Consider the following 17,390-nt stretch of genomic DNA (forward strand, 5'->3'; position numbering starts at 1 on the left):
TTTATGAGGAACAAACATTTCATCCAACCAATTCTGACTTCCATATTGATCTCCCAAAAGCACTCTGGCTAATCAGAGGTTGCTAAGCTTTCTTGCTGCCACCGCAACAACAGCAGCAACAGCACCAGAGGCCATGACGCTGACGTGAAAGTTAATGCAGCATGATATTCCAGCGAAGCTTGAACTTCACAAAGTCTTCAGTACAACTGATACAGCAAGGTGCTTAAAAATAAACCACAGTTATGGCTCTGTTGCTCAGGGAACAATAACACTAATACAAAAGTTAGCTCTACCTGTGATTAGCTTTAAATAAAGGCTTCTAGAATGAATAATACATGTAATGGCAAAAAAATCAACACTGCCTTATTATGGAAAATATATAAAGTTTTATTTTGGGGTACAGAGACAAGAGTCCAAGCTCTCCAAAAGCAACAACCCTCAACAATTTACATCTCCTGTATGTCACACTTATACCTACAAGAGGCTGGTTTTGAAATCCCCTTCGATTGTAAAAACAAATGCCTGTATCTATGTATCCTTCTGACAGACATTTGTGATGCCTTAAATACTTCATACACAAGCACCAAACATTTGACTATGTGGTTCTGCAAGCCTCCATGCCTCAATAAGACGACAAACAGCTTCTCCGACAGCTCTTAGTCTGGGTCGTTTTATGAGGATTAATTTCCATGCCTCCGCTTTCAAGGACTCTCCATCATTTCCCCCGGTCCCACTTAACCAAAAAAAAGGTGCCTGCAAAGAGCACCACATGCTAACAACTCGGCCTCCAAATAAGACTAAACAGGCATCAGACACAGTTCCTGGAAAGGACAGTCAAGCCGAGTCTTCATTAAAGCGTTCACAATGCATACATGAATAGGTAAGTGGTGGCCCGGCCTCCATCTTGGAGAAAACGGGCACTATCGTGCATCGAGCTCACCGGGGCAGTCTACTGAGCCGAGCCTGTGACACGCCAGCATCTTGAGTCATCACATGATGAATGGGTCTCCAGATAGGAATCGGGGCACACTCGAGTGTACAGCCGCACTGTGTGGTATTAAAATGTGGACAGGGACACTAATGTATGACTGTGAGCCCGCTATAAAAAAGAGGAACATATCTAAAGCATTATCTCGGGGACTTTACAGTACAGCTGAAGATGGGGGATTCTTATCGATGCATACTTGAGAGCTACACATTAGAGGCCCAGGTAACTGCGAAACATTATATCCAGGGTGACAGCACCCTGGAGACGGGATGAATGGGAGGATGTTTCAGTCTGCTCAGCATGGACAGCCCAAGGAGATCCACTGTTTATAGACCTAACCTAAACATGACCTCAGCACCAACGATCACACTTTCCTGGAGTTATGAAGTTTCCCCGAACTCAAACTCCTTAACATTATAGTACATTTTATGGTGTTACTACAAGGTGACCAGATGGACTAAATGAACTGTTCTCTCCTTCCTCTTACTCTGGAGGGTAAGAGAGCTTTTCCAACAATGTTATTTCTTACATTTTCTACTATGCAGCCCACATCCACAACTTTCAAATATTCCATAATACAGAAATAATTACACAAATGATATTAAAGTAAATGAAGATAATAACCCCAGGCATTCGATTAATTTGCAAAGAAACTGTGATTTGAGTCTCACAAATCACTGTTTTGTCCCCGAGTCTGAGAACTCCAACAGAGGTTGTAATGAAGACGGGGTCATTAGCGAAGACTAGGCTAAACACAAGAAACAACAATAGAATTCCATTAACAAATTCTGGGTGTTAAATAAAAAGCCCTCTGCAAAGTGTTGTTGGAAACTCCAGCACATTGTTTGGATTCTGTGACAGAATATTCTAGACTAATTGAAATAGCGTCTGCTGTTTACAGTTCTGAGAGCTCTTACCTCGGCTCTCCGCCTCCAATGGGAGCCGTTCTCTTGTACTCTGACCCGTGACGGCCTTCCATTTTGTTTGGCTTTGGCTTTTCGCACCTCAATAGGGACCCTATTCCTGCCAACTCACACAACGCAGATTTATAGTCCTGACAGCCACTACATCAAAACTGGCAACCCGGTCCAGCACTGCCATCTGACATTGATGAGACTCTGGAGAAGAGCCGCTCAAGAGTGTACAAGTCAGTTCTACTTAGGGCTAAAGCTTATGTGAGACAGCTCCTATTTTCTGCATCCATAAGCCTTGATAGAATATAATGCATACTGTTGATGGATGCATGGAATGCCAGGCACAAAGGGACTTGGTGATGGTATTTCCATTTGATCTAAATCTAAACAGCTTGTTCTTTCCAATCTGCGGCTTGAACAATATGACTTGTTTGTTAACCTTAAAATGGGGGAAAACCCTGATCGCGGAGTAAAGAGTGAAGAATAGGTTGTGAAGTCAGAACTGGCATGCAGGGAGACAATATGGCTCCATTAAAAGCTACTCTGTGTGGGAAAATACTCCTCCTGAGTTCCTGGCCCACCCATGACTGTGTGTTTCTCTCTTTTACGGCATTGTGTGAAACTTAAGGTTACATCCGAACAGGATGTGTAACTGTGACGCTAATTACAGGTTTGCTTCATAGGTATCTCAAGATGAGCTCTCTAAAATGTTGTTTCTTTCTTTGAACATCGGTCTCCTCCGAGGCTTGGCCATTTTTGGACGCCCAATACGCCTCAAAAGAGTCTGTTTACCAGAAGTGGGAAAAACAATATGTTATCTTGTTGATTCATGAGAGGAGAATTGTGGGAAATGTTGTTTACTGTACTGCTTCTTTCTCACCCGTCTTTCCTACTCACACTAGTAACACCAATTTCACAACGGCCTCAAAAGCAGCAGGAGAACATCTCCCTGTGGTTTGAGTCTTGTGTGGTGTGAGTCACGAGTGGTTTCTCCACCATCTGAGGTATTTCAAGCTGCCTTCAAAAAGCTGCCAAACCCTACCACACTAAAAAGCCCACCACACACTTTAAAAGGCGTCTGAAAGCAATTATTCCATGTTTACTTCAGGCCCATAAAATGACATGTGGCCAAACCTGATGTGACACCCCCTGGTCGTGATGGGCCTGTTCTCGGACAGTGTAAATTACTGGGAGTTTTTCCTGCCCGCGTGCTGCCACCCGCTCCGCGGTAATGCGCCACCACATCACATTCAATTAAGCTGCATCCTCTGCAGCCCGTGGCCACTGTCACTGCTCCGGCCTCCGCAATCAAGCCTCTCTCCGCCCTCCTTCTCCTCCTCCCCACCACCATCATCATGCAGTCCTGTTACCAGAGCGATGGGGGCGGACTGCTACAGAGCGTGCCCGCTGAAAAGGTGTTGCAGAGAAACAAGATGAGACACTCTGATCAAAATGTGTTTCTGCATCAGCAGACACCAAGCTAGGTTTGCCAGACCCCAGCCGCTCAGAGCATCAAAGAGCTGCCTAAAGAGTTCTGTGGCATAGGAATACTATTGGGATTCCCAGAAATGCATAAACAACAACTGCTATGATTTCAGGAGTGAAGGTACATGTCTAACGCGCAGGGCCACACATGAAACAGTGGCACCCTGGCCCACGGTTGGTTTACTTTGTGAACCATCAACGGTGTTCAGTGTGCTAGCATTGTCAAGTTTATAGAGGGAACACACATTGTTCACTATCACAAAGGTGCTGTAAATCAGGCTAGTTCCTGAACCTTTTTAGAGCCCCCCACCCCCAGACCTACACCTCTTTCCCAAGCATGAAAACAGAGCTATAAATACACTCTTCCAAAGAAGAACTGACACCTTGTCTTCCTATTTGTCAGAGCAACAAATCTCATGATGTGGGGAAAAAAGAAAAAAACCTGAAAAGACAGACATTGTCTTCCTCCTCCTTTCGCAGTTTCTCACTCCTTCTCTTCTCCTACCATCAAAAATGGTAAATGACATTTTCACAAATCAATCAACACCTGCTCTGCTAAGAAAGATTGCCAAGACGCAAAAGAAACAAATCAAATAAATAAATAACTAAATAAATAACTAAAATGGAAATAGACGTAGCTGTTCAGCATCTCATTAAGGTGGAAATGAGTAGGGACTGATTTCATCATGCTCATGCAGCCAAAAAAAAACACAGTATCGTTACTGCACCGAAATAGAAAATGACTAAAAATAGTGTAATGCCGCAGTGCAATGAACTGGGCTACAACATAAAATAAACAATAAACAGAATTATTACATAACTACAAAATGTCTATGAACACATGTCTAAGGGAGTGTGGAAAGAGAACACATACAATACATTGGTATCATTATATAGGCATATAGTATATACACATGTATATAAAAATGTCCCTGGAAATGCTTAAAGGTCAGACTGAATAGCCTGCACTCACTATATCAACTAACCTTCATCTTTAATGCAGAATGCTTTAGAGTGTGCAGGCTTTCTTCTTTAAAAAGGGATGCTATGATATCTCTCAAGCATTCAGCAAGTATAGAGCTGTGCACATCTTCTTCTGCATTGAGCATGCAGGGAAATGTCTAGCCTCACTGAAATCCCACCATGGAAATATAGTAATTGAAACCAATTACGACATGAGAGGCCTAGGCATTTTCTACAACACAATCCTATGCTCCGGGGCAACACAAAAACTACAACTCCCAGCCCCATGCTTTCTCAAGGCCTCCAGGTGGGCTGTCTTCGGGGTGGGCTCTTCACCGTCTGGGACGGCTTCCAGCTCACTCTCTCTTTTGTGTCATCCTGACGTCTTGGGGAGCTGGCAGGCACATTTGGAGCTCTCTGCTTCTCTCTGCTCCTCTCAGTCACAAAGACTGTCCCTGTCGCATCGAGAGCTTTAATCTGGCAGGGGGCTCCGAATCTATTAAAGAGATTAAATTGTTTCCATAGCCGACTGCTCTATCAAAAGGCCAACAAAACACCAGCCTCGACAGCCCGCCACTTGTGGGGGCTTCACTTAAGTCACTTATTTGGCCATTTCATCATGGTAATGGCAGAAGCCATCATCCCATTATATTGCAAGTGCCCAAGGAGGTTAAGCAAATGCGGTTTGCTTAAGGTCACAACTCTTAAATTGTGTTCCGGCCATCCCCTCCATGAAGTGCTGCAAATCATCGGCTTGTCTATGTCGGCTCGATATGAGGTGCCCTTGTGAACCCAGTTACACAATTTTCTCTCTCTCCATCTCCTCTTCTTTCTCTTCCCATACTCTCTTTTTATTGCCCAGGTTGGATTATTTTTCTTTTCTTTTTCATGCCTTTTCTCACTTTCGCACTTATCATTTAATGGCCTGAGTATTTCCTTATTTAGCCAGCCATACCTGTTTCTTAAAAAGGGCAATTAATTGAATTAATCAACCAGTGTTTACAATTAAACCTTGGGAAATTAATATCCTTGGTAAATAAGCCCAGCGCTGGCCAACTGTTCCAATTTAGACATGAAACCTGGCAATTTAGTAGAAATTCATTTAAACAATCCTTTGCCCTGTCAATGAGCACAATTACCCACGCAAGAGGGGTATATTGGATCATGCATTCTCAGGGTTCATCAGAGGGCGAGTCCTGAAAGCTAATACGCCGTGCACTACTGTAACAGAATGAGGTAATTAGAGGCCTTGCGTGTTATGTATGTGTGGCCATAGGCAGAATGAGTCTCGCTCTCCAGCAGTGAGAAGAATGCAGATCAAAACATGAGGTAATTCTATTCTCCGTTTAAACCACAGGCAATATTTACAGCCTATGTACAGTGCCCGCTTACAGGTCTAATGTTAAATTTAAGGAAAAGTAGCCTGCATAAATGCTGAACGGGGTCATGAATACACAAGCATTCTTTATTCATTGATAGGTCATTTCTTGAAGAGAACCATGAACGTCATTATGCACAAAAAGAGGACCGGCTGCACTCAAAAAGCTGAAGATTTTCACAAACAACATGATTCATGTAAAATGGAAAGCTCAGCTTCCAACTACAGGATATTAGAGATGCACGATATATCAGCGGCCGATATATTAGTGGCCGATAAGTGGAAAAAATAAAATATTATTATTATACCGATATCATAATTTTGGCCGATAATTTTGGCCGATAATTTAAGCCGATATTTTTAACGTCTAATTTCCCTCCAAATATGTTTTCCCGGGTAGCCTGTTATACTCATAGGTCCGTTGCCTGGCTACACTAAACGTTTTAAGCAGGGCAGGCAGCAGTCTGAAATATGAAATAAGCATGTCGGCGGTTTGGAACTATTTCGCAGTATCACAAGATAATAATAGAGTTGCTGTGTGCAATAAATGTTCGTCGGAGGTACAACGAGGAGGAAACCAGGCAAAGAGCTTCAACACCACAAACCTTATCAACACACACACACACACACACACACACACACACACACACACACACACACACACGACAGTCTTGAATGTTGGATGATATTTGCTTTGACTTGATATTATAGTCAATATAAAGTACTACATGTTAAGCGTTGTAGTGCATCCTGTTGAGGGCTCTAGCCATCAAGTGTGTTGCTTTTGATGACATTTCTTGTGCCCTAACATTTGAGAAAATAAAAAGGCACATCTAAAACCTTTTGTACCCTTTATTTTTAAACACAAAAAAATATTGGTTATCGTATCGGTATCGGCCACAATAAACCAATAATTATCGGTTATCGGTATCGGCCCTAAAATTCCATATCGGTGCATCTCTACAGGATATGGTTTCACTTAGGACAAAATACTATTTAAATGTTAAAGGCAAAGCAACATGCGCATTCCTAAACCATACTATACAAAGCACACAAAGTATGCTACTCTTAACAAAAGACCAAGGCATCTCCTCAGGGTTTAGCTATAAGCCTTCCCCTCACCAGACAATAAAAGGGAAATTGGAACCGTGAAACCCAGGAGACCCCACTTCCATCAGAGAGACCATTTGAATTGCACAACTCAACAATATTGCTTCAATTAAATACAATCTGAGATTGGTCCTGCAGGCATAATGAAACATGGCAGGCCCCCTCAGACCATCATTTGATATGTAATTGTTTTGTGGAGGCACTCTTTAACGCGTGATTTTCGACTTGCGTGTTTGTGCAATTACAGGCAGTTAATTCAAACATACTTCAGAACACAGCATTGAAATTTGTCACAGGCTTTTTGTAAAGAAGGTCAGTGCAACTTTGTGCATCTTCACGGCACTTAGAATGGTTCTGTGATGATCAAAGTCGATGGAACAAGTGCATCCATGAAACCTATTTACAAAGAAATTGTTTTGGCTTAAATTAATTTAGGTCCACAAACCACACCCAGGAACACTGGTTTCAGGCAAATCTTAAGATGCCAATAGCAAGGCTTGAATGGTCACCACAATATGCCAAAATTCATGCCTATTCAGATGTGAGTGTCTAGTATTCAGTCTAGCCTTCAGTCCATTGATCTTATGCAAGAAAAGCAACACTGAAAATAATACAACAAGCTCTTTAGATGTCAAGTTTAAATGTCAAAAGGCTGTCCATTGCAAACACTTTCAAGGAAAAACATTATGTGAAAATGTTGCCATTGTAGGCAGGTAACCAAGCACCAAGCACCAAGCACCAAGTATTTCTGCTAAGGCACACACTTTTCCCTAATATACCTTGTGTTAATGCTGTGCTTTCGCATGTTTTAACAAAGGTTTACATCATCCAAACGGCTACCGATTAGCTGCCAAAAAAAGGGTGGAATTGGAGGGGGGAAAGAAGTGGAAAGAACAGAGGCACTTAGAAATGAACTGGTGCTGAAAGAGGCTATTGTGGGGGCCGGTGGAACGCCATCCGTCCACCAAGCAGAGGTGGCTGGGAGATTGTGTGCCTCACCGAAAGAGGGGAGGGAGGGGAGCTCTTGGGGTCGGAGTGATCTGGGCACTCTCCCCCTCTCCCTTTCCCTCTCCCTCTCCCGCTCCCCTCCTTCCAACTCCCGCTCCCTCACCCTCTTCTTGCTCTACTACCCCCCCCCCCCACACACACACACCTCTCTCCCTCCCTCCCTCCCTCCCTCCTCTGCCTCTCAGCTTGGATGGAAAACTGCATGCTCTGGCTCACCCTCCCACTCCCGTCTCTCTAACTGGCCGAGCCTGAACAGAGGGGCACTTTCTCCTTTTCTCTTTTCTTTCCTTTTCTTCACTCTCTTCCCCTCCTTTCACTCTTTCATTCTTTTCCCAACCCGCGGCTGATTGCTTTTAGAGGGGGCTCGCTGTCACTCGGCTTGTCTGTCCGTGGCCGGGGTCTGAGAACTGTTTGTGGGGTTCATGCTCGGACGCACACTCGGCCACTTGCTCGCTCACCTGTGCGCCTGACACGTCATCCCTCTGGCTGCACTTCATTTGTGCGACTACACAACCGAGAGCTGCAGGCACGGCCGGTTGCTGGGAGAAGAAGTGTGCACGGTGTGTGAAGGGAAGAGTGTACGGTGGACTGGTTAAGAACCAGGATGGGGTTTTTTTTTGGTCCTTGTCTTTAAAAACTCCAAGTACTAACCGCCTTGCTTTCATACTTCCATTCCCACAAAAAATCTTTCTCAGATTCCCAAAAGAACCTGAGAGACTCGTGAGCAAGGAGAGCACACCTGTGTAGCTATATTCAGTGAGCCGCTCCTTCAAAACCAAAGTGTAGCCTATATTTACCACTCTGTACAAAAGTGCACAAAACAGGGCTTATTCTCCCTCCATGCTTAGAAACATGGTTTTCCTTGCTTGTTCCAATTCTTAGTCTAGGGATAACCAACCATATCAGGGAAGCATCATGAGAACAAAAACAAATCATACTAACTATGAACAAGCACCAACAGTTTGGGGGGGTGCAGGATGAGGGCTTTGTAGCTTGAGAGAATATTATTTCTCTCTGAAAAAGAGGGAGGACAGTAAACAATGCTCAAACTGTCTGCACTGATGGAGACACAGTGCCCCCTTAAGGCCACAGTTATGTACTGCCTTATCTGCCGAAGTGGATGACTGGTTGCTTGTGGTAACTGTTCAGTATGGCCATCAGGTCCTTGTGAGGCAGTAAAGGGCCTTGGATTTTTAGACAGTTGATGTACAACAATGACTGAACCATCATGATTAATCCTGCTCTCCTATGTCTGTGACGAACCACGAGTGCAAGACCACTTCACTGTTGCATTACGACTCGGTTTTCAGCAATCAAATCACACACACACACACACACACACACACACACACACACACACACACACACACACACACACACACACACACACACACACACACACACACACACACACACACACACACACACACACACACACACACACACACACACACACACACACACACACACACACACACACACACACACACACACACGTTCTATTTTCAAAGCTTGAAAAGTGAGTTCAGGGTTTCGGCACCCTCTGCATGCCATTATTTCATGAACCACTTCACTCTGACGAGCTCCTCTCATCCAAATCTGGAGAGAGCGGAGCAGCATCTCTTAGAGGGGGCCGAGGAGGAGATGAAGAGGCTGAGGAGTTGAGCACTGAAGGTAAAATTACACATGTTCAAACAGAGGACTAAACCCACAATGAGAGGCAACGGGGTTGTCACAATGTTGTGAATTCAGGCTCCCTGAGGTCGCCGAAGCTCTGAAGGGCTCCTTTTGTCTGGCTCAGATATTCAACCGTAAGAGGCAGAACATGGTGCTGGAGCAGCTGGAGGTTTTTAAAGGTACAATCCATGATTCTAACGAAAGGTTGTTGAAATTTGAGCACAAAAGCCAATTTAATTACACCCCCGCCTTCTGTGCTCCTGAGGCAACGTGTTGATTGGCTGGATCTCTGAACGAATACCAGTGTGTTTTTTTGAGTGCAAACACGGAACGGACAGCTGGACCCTGAGGAGCTACTGGATGAATTTAGGAGTAAAATCAGAGATCTCACCTTTAACTGTCTGCTGTCATGTGGGTTTGTGGTTTATGAAACCATGACTATACCTCATCACAATACCCAAGAGTTCAAACAGTAGAGGGGTGTTTGCCATGCAGAGGGGGGTACCATGCAGGAGGGGCTTGGGGTTGAAAAGAGGGGTGCAAGATTAGGGATTCCATTTCAGTACAGACAAAGGATGTCCCGATTAATCACGGCTCTGACGGATGACGCCCTGCGCTTCAGTGTTCAAAGCACTCCTATCAGCAGGAGGAAGAGGTGAACGATGGGAGGAAGGGAAGGAGGGAAGACGCGGAGGAGAAGGAGGAGGAGGAAGAGCAGACGGGACAGTCAAGCGTTTAGTGGATGCTGAGCCTCCCCGCCGGTTGACTTATGCCAGCTGTCCACTGGCGAGAGAGACAATCCAGACCTGCCCCCTGGCTTCAAAGGGCCCCGTCACCAACACCAGGGTCTGATCTCAACAGGCCATACATCAATACATCCCCGCCCCGGTGCCTCAGACTCTCCACTCAGGTCATACACCATTAGCGCTGTGTGCATCTACCCAGACCTGGGAGGTACTCACAACCTGCAGAGCACAGTGAGCTTCAGCACTCATAGAGTGGGCCCCGAACCATCTCTGCTGCAGCAAAAGTTCTTCCTGGATGTGCCCTTATGTCCTTTATGACATTTTTGTCAGTTTACATTTTGAGGTTTAACAGATTTGGCAAGGTCAACAAGTATTATTATTATTGCATATTTTCATATTTAAGAACCCAATTTTCTACATGTATGTATGTGTGTATGTGTGTGTGTGTGTGTGTGTGTATGTATGTAAATACAATGGAGGACAGCAGTTTAGCCAAATGTATGAAATAACAGAGATCCATGAAATAACAGAAATTCATTGGCTTGCATAGCACAGAGCTGACACTATTAACTGTGTTTTTATTCTAAGGGACGCAGCGCAACACCACTCACCCTACAGTCATTTCAATGTTCAACAGAGCAGCAACCTCTCCATGCAGGGGCACTGGCTTCCACTGCAGAAGCAATAGTGTAACAATCACACCACTGCATATCAAGCTTCTCCTCCATGGACATTATTTGACCTACAGTCCTATAGACTTGAGTGTGTGAGTGTGAGTGTGAGTGTGAGTGTGAGTGTGAGTGTGAGTGTGAGTGTGAGTGTGAGTGTGAGTGTGAGTGTGAGTGTGAGTGTGAGTGTGAGTGTGAGTGTTTTTCCTGATCCCGCACCAAAAACACAAAGAGACCAGTTTTTTTGTTAAGTATGTTTTTGTAGGTAGCTTGCTTTTAAAACAGCTTCATTATGTAGTTTTGTTCTCTGGGTTGGAAAACTGACAAAATTAAAAAGAGTTTTTATAGCAGGAGACAGCCAAATAGATCACTGAAATACATCAGTTAGTATCATCATTGTTCAGGCTGTTTTTTATTTTTACAAAAACTCCCAATGCATCTTTAAGCTATGGGCAGCCAGTCCTCCAAACATTTGAATCTAGGCACAAACAAGATTCACTTGAGATATGAGCACTCTGAAGATGAGAGCTCTGAAACTCAACTCAACCTAAACACACACACACACACACACACACACACACACACACACACACACACACACACACACACACACACACAAACACACTTTCTACCTTTATCTTTAAACTGTTTTATTATTGGACAAAACATTAGCCTAATTGATTCTCCAGAAAATGAAGAGAACTCACTTTGCAATTCTGTACTGATGCAATACTATTCACAGCCAAGCTTGATGTTCCCATCTTTCAAGTAGATAGTGGATAAACCACATGCCTTCCTGTGCGCTTTCCTTGAAATCGAAATGACAGGTTATATGTCCGGTGTTCGTACCCCAAACTGGATAGATGTTGTGAGGACAAAAAGCAGCCAATACAATTTATTTCACAAAGTCAGACTGTGACAAAAAAAATATATTGGGCTCATTGACATGTGCAGACAAAGGTGGTTCAGTCATATTTGAAAGGTGCAACAGCATACAATACAGTCCTCTTAAGACAGGATAAAAAAAACTAAATTCTTTCCATTAGAGCTGGCCACCCATTGAACACTGAGCAGACAGGCAATAAGAGAGCTAACAAAGAAACTATGTCGAGGGAGCACCAAAAGATCTTTCAAAAGATATTACTCATTTCCAGGCAAAAAGTTTCAGCTGCTTAAAGTCCGTAAGACATTTCTAAGAAATGGCTAATTAAATGGGTGAAAAGTACAAAAAAAAATCAAAGAGATACACGTTTCAAAAACAAGCACAAAAAAATTAAGACCTCAAGACATCATAGAAATGAAGTGTTAAACTGTCTCTAAAAATAGCATGACATGATCCTCCTCTGAAGACTGTAAGCAACTAAACACCCAAAAGAAAGACCAAACCAACAGCTCACCTAATGAGAGAACGGAGAGAGGCCCATGTTTAGGCTTATGTGTTGTTTCTTTATGCAGACCTGTGTAGGAGTAAACTGCAGAGAGCAATTGCCACTTCCATACCTATTAGAGGCTGTGTCAGTATCCATTTCAATTAAGAGCCTTGATAAGGAATTAATTTAAATGAAAAAATAATCAACCATCCAGAGAGCAGCAGTTTTCAAAATTAAGAATTAAGCTACTAAATAAATAACCTAAATAAACTGAAAAACATTTTATGTGTGCTCAGCTCCACCTCCAACCTCAGCCAACAGGGAGGCTTTGCCCAGAATTAATTGCGGTTATAATTTGCATATCATGCTGAGTGATATTACTCACAAAACTCAAGCAGGACTAAAAGGAAAACATCTTAATATTGACAGGATAAAAAAAGAGACCCACAGTAGACTAAGGGTACCAACAAGGACGAACAACGCAGCTTTGTTTATTACAGAATCAAATTTCAAGCTTGTTGCCTGAAATGGAACTTGATGTGGTCATATTATTGTGAAAGATTGTTAAAGCATTTAGGGCATGTTGGGCATCAATATGTACCAAAACCAAATATTGTGGTTCCTTTGCCCATGGTCCAATTACAATTACAAGGCTAATTATTTATTTAGCATGCCACTTAAACCATACATAAGTTTGTATCTCAGTATAGAATAAGCTTGTCAATCCTTCACTAATGCAGTTTCTTTGGGAGTAGTTGTGTCTATGAAAAAAAAACACAGTTGTCATGTCAGCATCATCACTTCCTCTGCTGAAATGACATGGTAAGCTGATGGTCCTTAAATTACCCAGTAAGAGTCCTCTGTTTTGTTCAAAAACCTCGGCAGGGACCATGTGGGCCTCTAAGTGGTGCTGGGCACTACAGTAGCGCAACAGTGCCCCCCAAAGGGATGGGAAGATGACAGTCCTCATATTCGCCACTAAAGCCGCCTTTACATTGTTGCGTAGTTTCAGGAATATATGGAATCACAGTGTGCGTTACAAAGACATTTGAGTACAACAGAAGTCCTACTGTAAGATAGCGTTGCCATGGTTGTAATGTAAACAATCATCTCAAATTCTGCACTGGTCCATAACTGTGACGCAACATTCAATACAGGTGTCTGGTGCGGATCCGTCACACTGCTTTCAGAGATAGATCTAGGATTTTCAAATGCCTTGAAAAATATCCGTCACATGACATCACTCTACACTTGAAGTATAGTCCAAAATAACTACATTCGCACAACACAGATGCGAACATTTGTATCTCCAAAGTATACTAGTTTTTCTGTAGCGTGTCTCAGCACCCAAGCTCGATCACTCAATCACAGCGTTTGAAATAATATCTCCACATTGTGTGAATTCTACAGCAAAGACTGTTATTTTTTATGAGTCTATAATTTTCTCTGCCTCTTCATAACCTTTATTCCTCTATCTAAATAGCGATAGTTACTTACCTTAAAATACCATCGCTGGTAATCTAATCACCTATGATTCGCTGAGGCATGAAATAAACAAAACTTTAATTTTTCCAGCAAATCTCAAATAGTTTAATTTCCAGGGAGCAAACATACTAATCGCTTTGCATAAAAGTATCTGCTAAATAAATATATAGAGTAAATAGATTTAGTTTTCTCTTGACCCTCAACCAGTGCTTTAAAACCTGCATGCATAAGTCCTGTACTAATGAAAAAATTTGCCTCATGTGCGGACAGCTGTGACCACGGAAGTATACTTCCCGCCTTGCAGAAACAGATCGCATTATCATATCACCGGTGTGCTTGGTCTCCAGCTGGCAGACTCAGACACAACATCGAGTTGATGAAAGGCCGGCGAAAAATAAAAAGAGAAGAAGACACGCATAGGAACGACACACAGACAGAAGCGTCTGCCACCCAAATCCTCTGAAATTGATTGCTGGCTTCATGTCAGCCTCTAATGAACTTGTTAGCAGCGCAGAGGTGGGGGGTGGGAGGGGGGTGGGGGGTTGCAGTGGTTATATGACTGAGGCAGCCAATACTCAAGGAGAGAAGTTAAGCCAAGAAAACATGCCGGGAATATATTTCCGGTCTAAAGGAGCCGTGCAGGCATCTCATTAACGAGGAGTCGGACGCGGCTGGCCCAATCAATACATCAGTGAACTGTCAGCGGCTGCAACCGAATGTGTACTTGCTCTCGACTCAGAGAGAGCTCCGTCAGAAGAAAGTTATACCAGAGACATAAGAAGGGGAGACAAACCACTGAAGGGGGAAATTAATGTGGGAGTCCGTAATGCTGAACATGGTGGATGGTGGTCCTGCACTGTATTATCAAGAATCACTCACATTGACAGAAAAGGCTTACATTTTATTTATTTTTAATTTTAGTGAGGATTTTTTAGCCTTATTTGAGCAGTTGCATAAAAACATGTAAGTCAGATTTACTGTATGTACAGTGTGAAGTGAGAAATAATGCATGTCTATAAAGGGAAGGAGAATGGGGTACAAAGACAAAGGTAGAGAGAGTGTGAATGGAGATTTCAGCATATTAAGTCAATGAAACATGTGAGTGATACAAAAGCTCTTCACAACTGTCCTCCTTCTCTCTTAAAATCAGGCAGGTCAAAGGAGTTGTGGGTCATAAACAAAAAAAGAAAAACCTCCATAAAGGCAGGGCAAGCATTATCTCTCCAAGTCTTTAGATGAAGAGGGCAGGGAAGGGACAGGAGAAGGCCTGGGGTCTGTCGGCTGACTTATTAGATAGAAGTGCCTGTCTTTAAAGTTCAAATGCGATCATCTGAAATCAGCTGGGTTTTTTTTCCCCCTAGGATCTTCTGCTGTGCTATCTATCTGGGGATTCAGGACATTTTGTGGCAAAGGTCTGGCCTTAATGTCATCAGTCATTATGAAAGTGGCTTGAATGCATTAAATATAGTTCTTAATTTTGGGTGAAAGGCTCTACATATTGCCTAACACCAATGCAAAAGCATTAAAGTAAATAAATAAACACAGTTTGTTATTTAATAAACTTTTGGAGAAAGAAAAATCAATACAAGAAAATCAATCCCACTGGTTGAACAAGTCACAGGCGTGAGCAGTATACTAATCCATGGGTGACAGACAGAAACAAACAGGGCAGCTGTTTGTCAGTATCTTAAGACATTATTTTGTGTTTGTTGATGTTTTCTTCTTCTTCCTCCTCCTTTCTTTACACTAAATCGCCAATATCATATACTAAGACTTCACCAATCTGCATGAATTTCTGTAGGGTTGTAGCCCCACATGGCTGACACAGGACATAAGGTTTGTGTCCGTAGGTGTGCGTTCCATTGGTGCTAGCGTGGGTAGGATAGAAGCACTTTTGGGGCAATAGCTCAGAAACCATTTCGACAAGCACTTCACGAGCCAGTATCGTATAGGCTATTATTGTTATTTCCTCCCACTTGATATTTTCCAAACAGCTTCATAACATAACTCATGACATATCTCATAACATAGCTCATAATATTCAAAGCAATGTCTTTGACCAAGTCCAAAATCTAAGGTCCAAGTGAAAGGTCCAATCCAAGTATTTCTCAGGAGTTACACCATGATGGAGTGTGTGACAGAAAAAAAGGGGGCAAGGAAAGTGCAAGCCAGATTATAAAAGGTTACACTAACAATATAAAACGCTGTGCTAGACAAACAATACAGCTGCAGTGAGTTTTACACCAACAGTGCAGGCATGTCCAGCTGCTTAAATATAGCTGTTGATACCTAGTGTTTAACATTTTGATCAGCAGAGAGGAAGACAGCAGTTTTCCTCTGATTATTTTTGGCTTAGGCAGGTGTAATTGTGTTCATAATCCTGCACAACATGCAGAGAAAAGCACACTGAACTGCGTCAACGGAACTGTTTACTCCTCCTGGCCAGGTTAACAAAACATTCAAATTGCTGTGTGCCCATTTTCTGGCCAGGTAACAATCACACATTTTTCCTCCTATTGTTTGGCTAGGAATTATCAAAATAGGTACTAAATCGATTCTATCCATTAGCCGTTTTTTCCACAATTTACTCTGAATTGCGTTCTTCACAGGGCAAAAGTTGTGAGACTAGAGGTGAATGATGGGAAAAGATGGCCTTCCCTGCCATTCTACACCAGCACAAGCAAAAAAAAAAATGCATTACAACCTTCCTTTACTAATTCTTGTCACCCCTTTCGGGAGCAGATTCTCTTCTTCTCAGCATGTGCCGTCTGCCACCTCCATTTTCCATCCATCCATCTATCCATCCATCTGTTCCCTACCCTCCCCCTTCCTCTTCTTCTCTTTTTGTGCATACCCTGTGTACAAACACTTCATCATCTACCATGATGGATCATGCTACTATTCAAGTCATTGGAAAAAAGGCTGTATAGGCTGAACAGATTCTGACCGAAACTCATCAAATTTCAGCTGGTACTGAAAATACACGCTGAAAGCCTCAAAAGCAAAACCATGTTTTTTTCAGAGTATGCTACAAGCACAGGTGTCAGTCACCTTGATTCGTGATCAGCTCTGTCGCTGTGCATCTGTACCGTATCTGCGGAAATCCATTTGAAATTGGAGAATAAGAGAGCACTGCTTGGTTTAAATATGATATCCATGTCACAGTGCATGGTCACTGACCCAGCATGTGCACTCTCAAAAATACAACAGAGAACAGCACATACCCTGTTTCAACAGCAGAGGGCAGGCTTCCCCAACAAACGCCTTTTCAATTCACCCTCAGGCACTGTGACGGTTAGTCTTTAGGGGACACCATGTTGGAGTTAGACAGATGTATACTGAACACAGGGATGAACCAGGGCCCTTACCAGCATTCACAATGGCGTCCACTTCTAGAATGGTGATGTCACCTTTGTGCAGAGACACTTTGTCACTCAAAGAGACAGACTGTCCTCTCTGCTCCTCCTCTTCCATTTTTCCTAAGAAAAAAAAAACAGTAAGATGATAATTGGGATACAAATCTGTTATCTTTTGTTTTCTTGTCAATACAAGAAAGAAAGAAAGCATTGCATACTGATTCTTTATTATAAGAATCTCA

General features: G+C 42.9%; 1 protein-coding gene across 4 annotated transcripts in view; it reads right to left on the reverse strand.

Moving 5' to 3' along the window:
* Positions 1–17,390, reverse strand: part of macrod2 (mono-ADP ribosylhydrolase 2) — a 444,340-nt gene that overhangs the window by 418,563 nt on the left and 8,387 nt on the right. For all 4 annotated transcript variants that reach the window (XM_080848946.1, XM_080848947.1, XM_080848948.1 and 1 more), the window contains exon 3: positions 17,161–17,271. In XM_080848946.1, the coding sequence (XP_080705072.1) occupies positions 17,161–17,271 (111 nt within the window). The remainder of the gene's footprint in view (positions 1–17,160; positions 17,272–17,390) is intronic.

This window comes from Sprattus sprattus (genome assembly GCF_963457725.1).
Source record: "Sprattus sprattus genome assembly, chromosome: 12".
In the NCBI taxonomy this organism is placed as follows: Eukaryota; Metazoa; Chordata; class Actinopteri; order Clupeiformes; family Clupeidae; genus Sprattus; species Sprattus sprattus.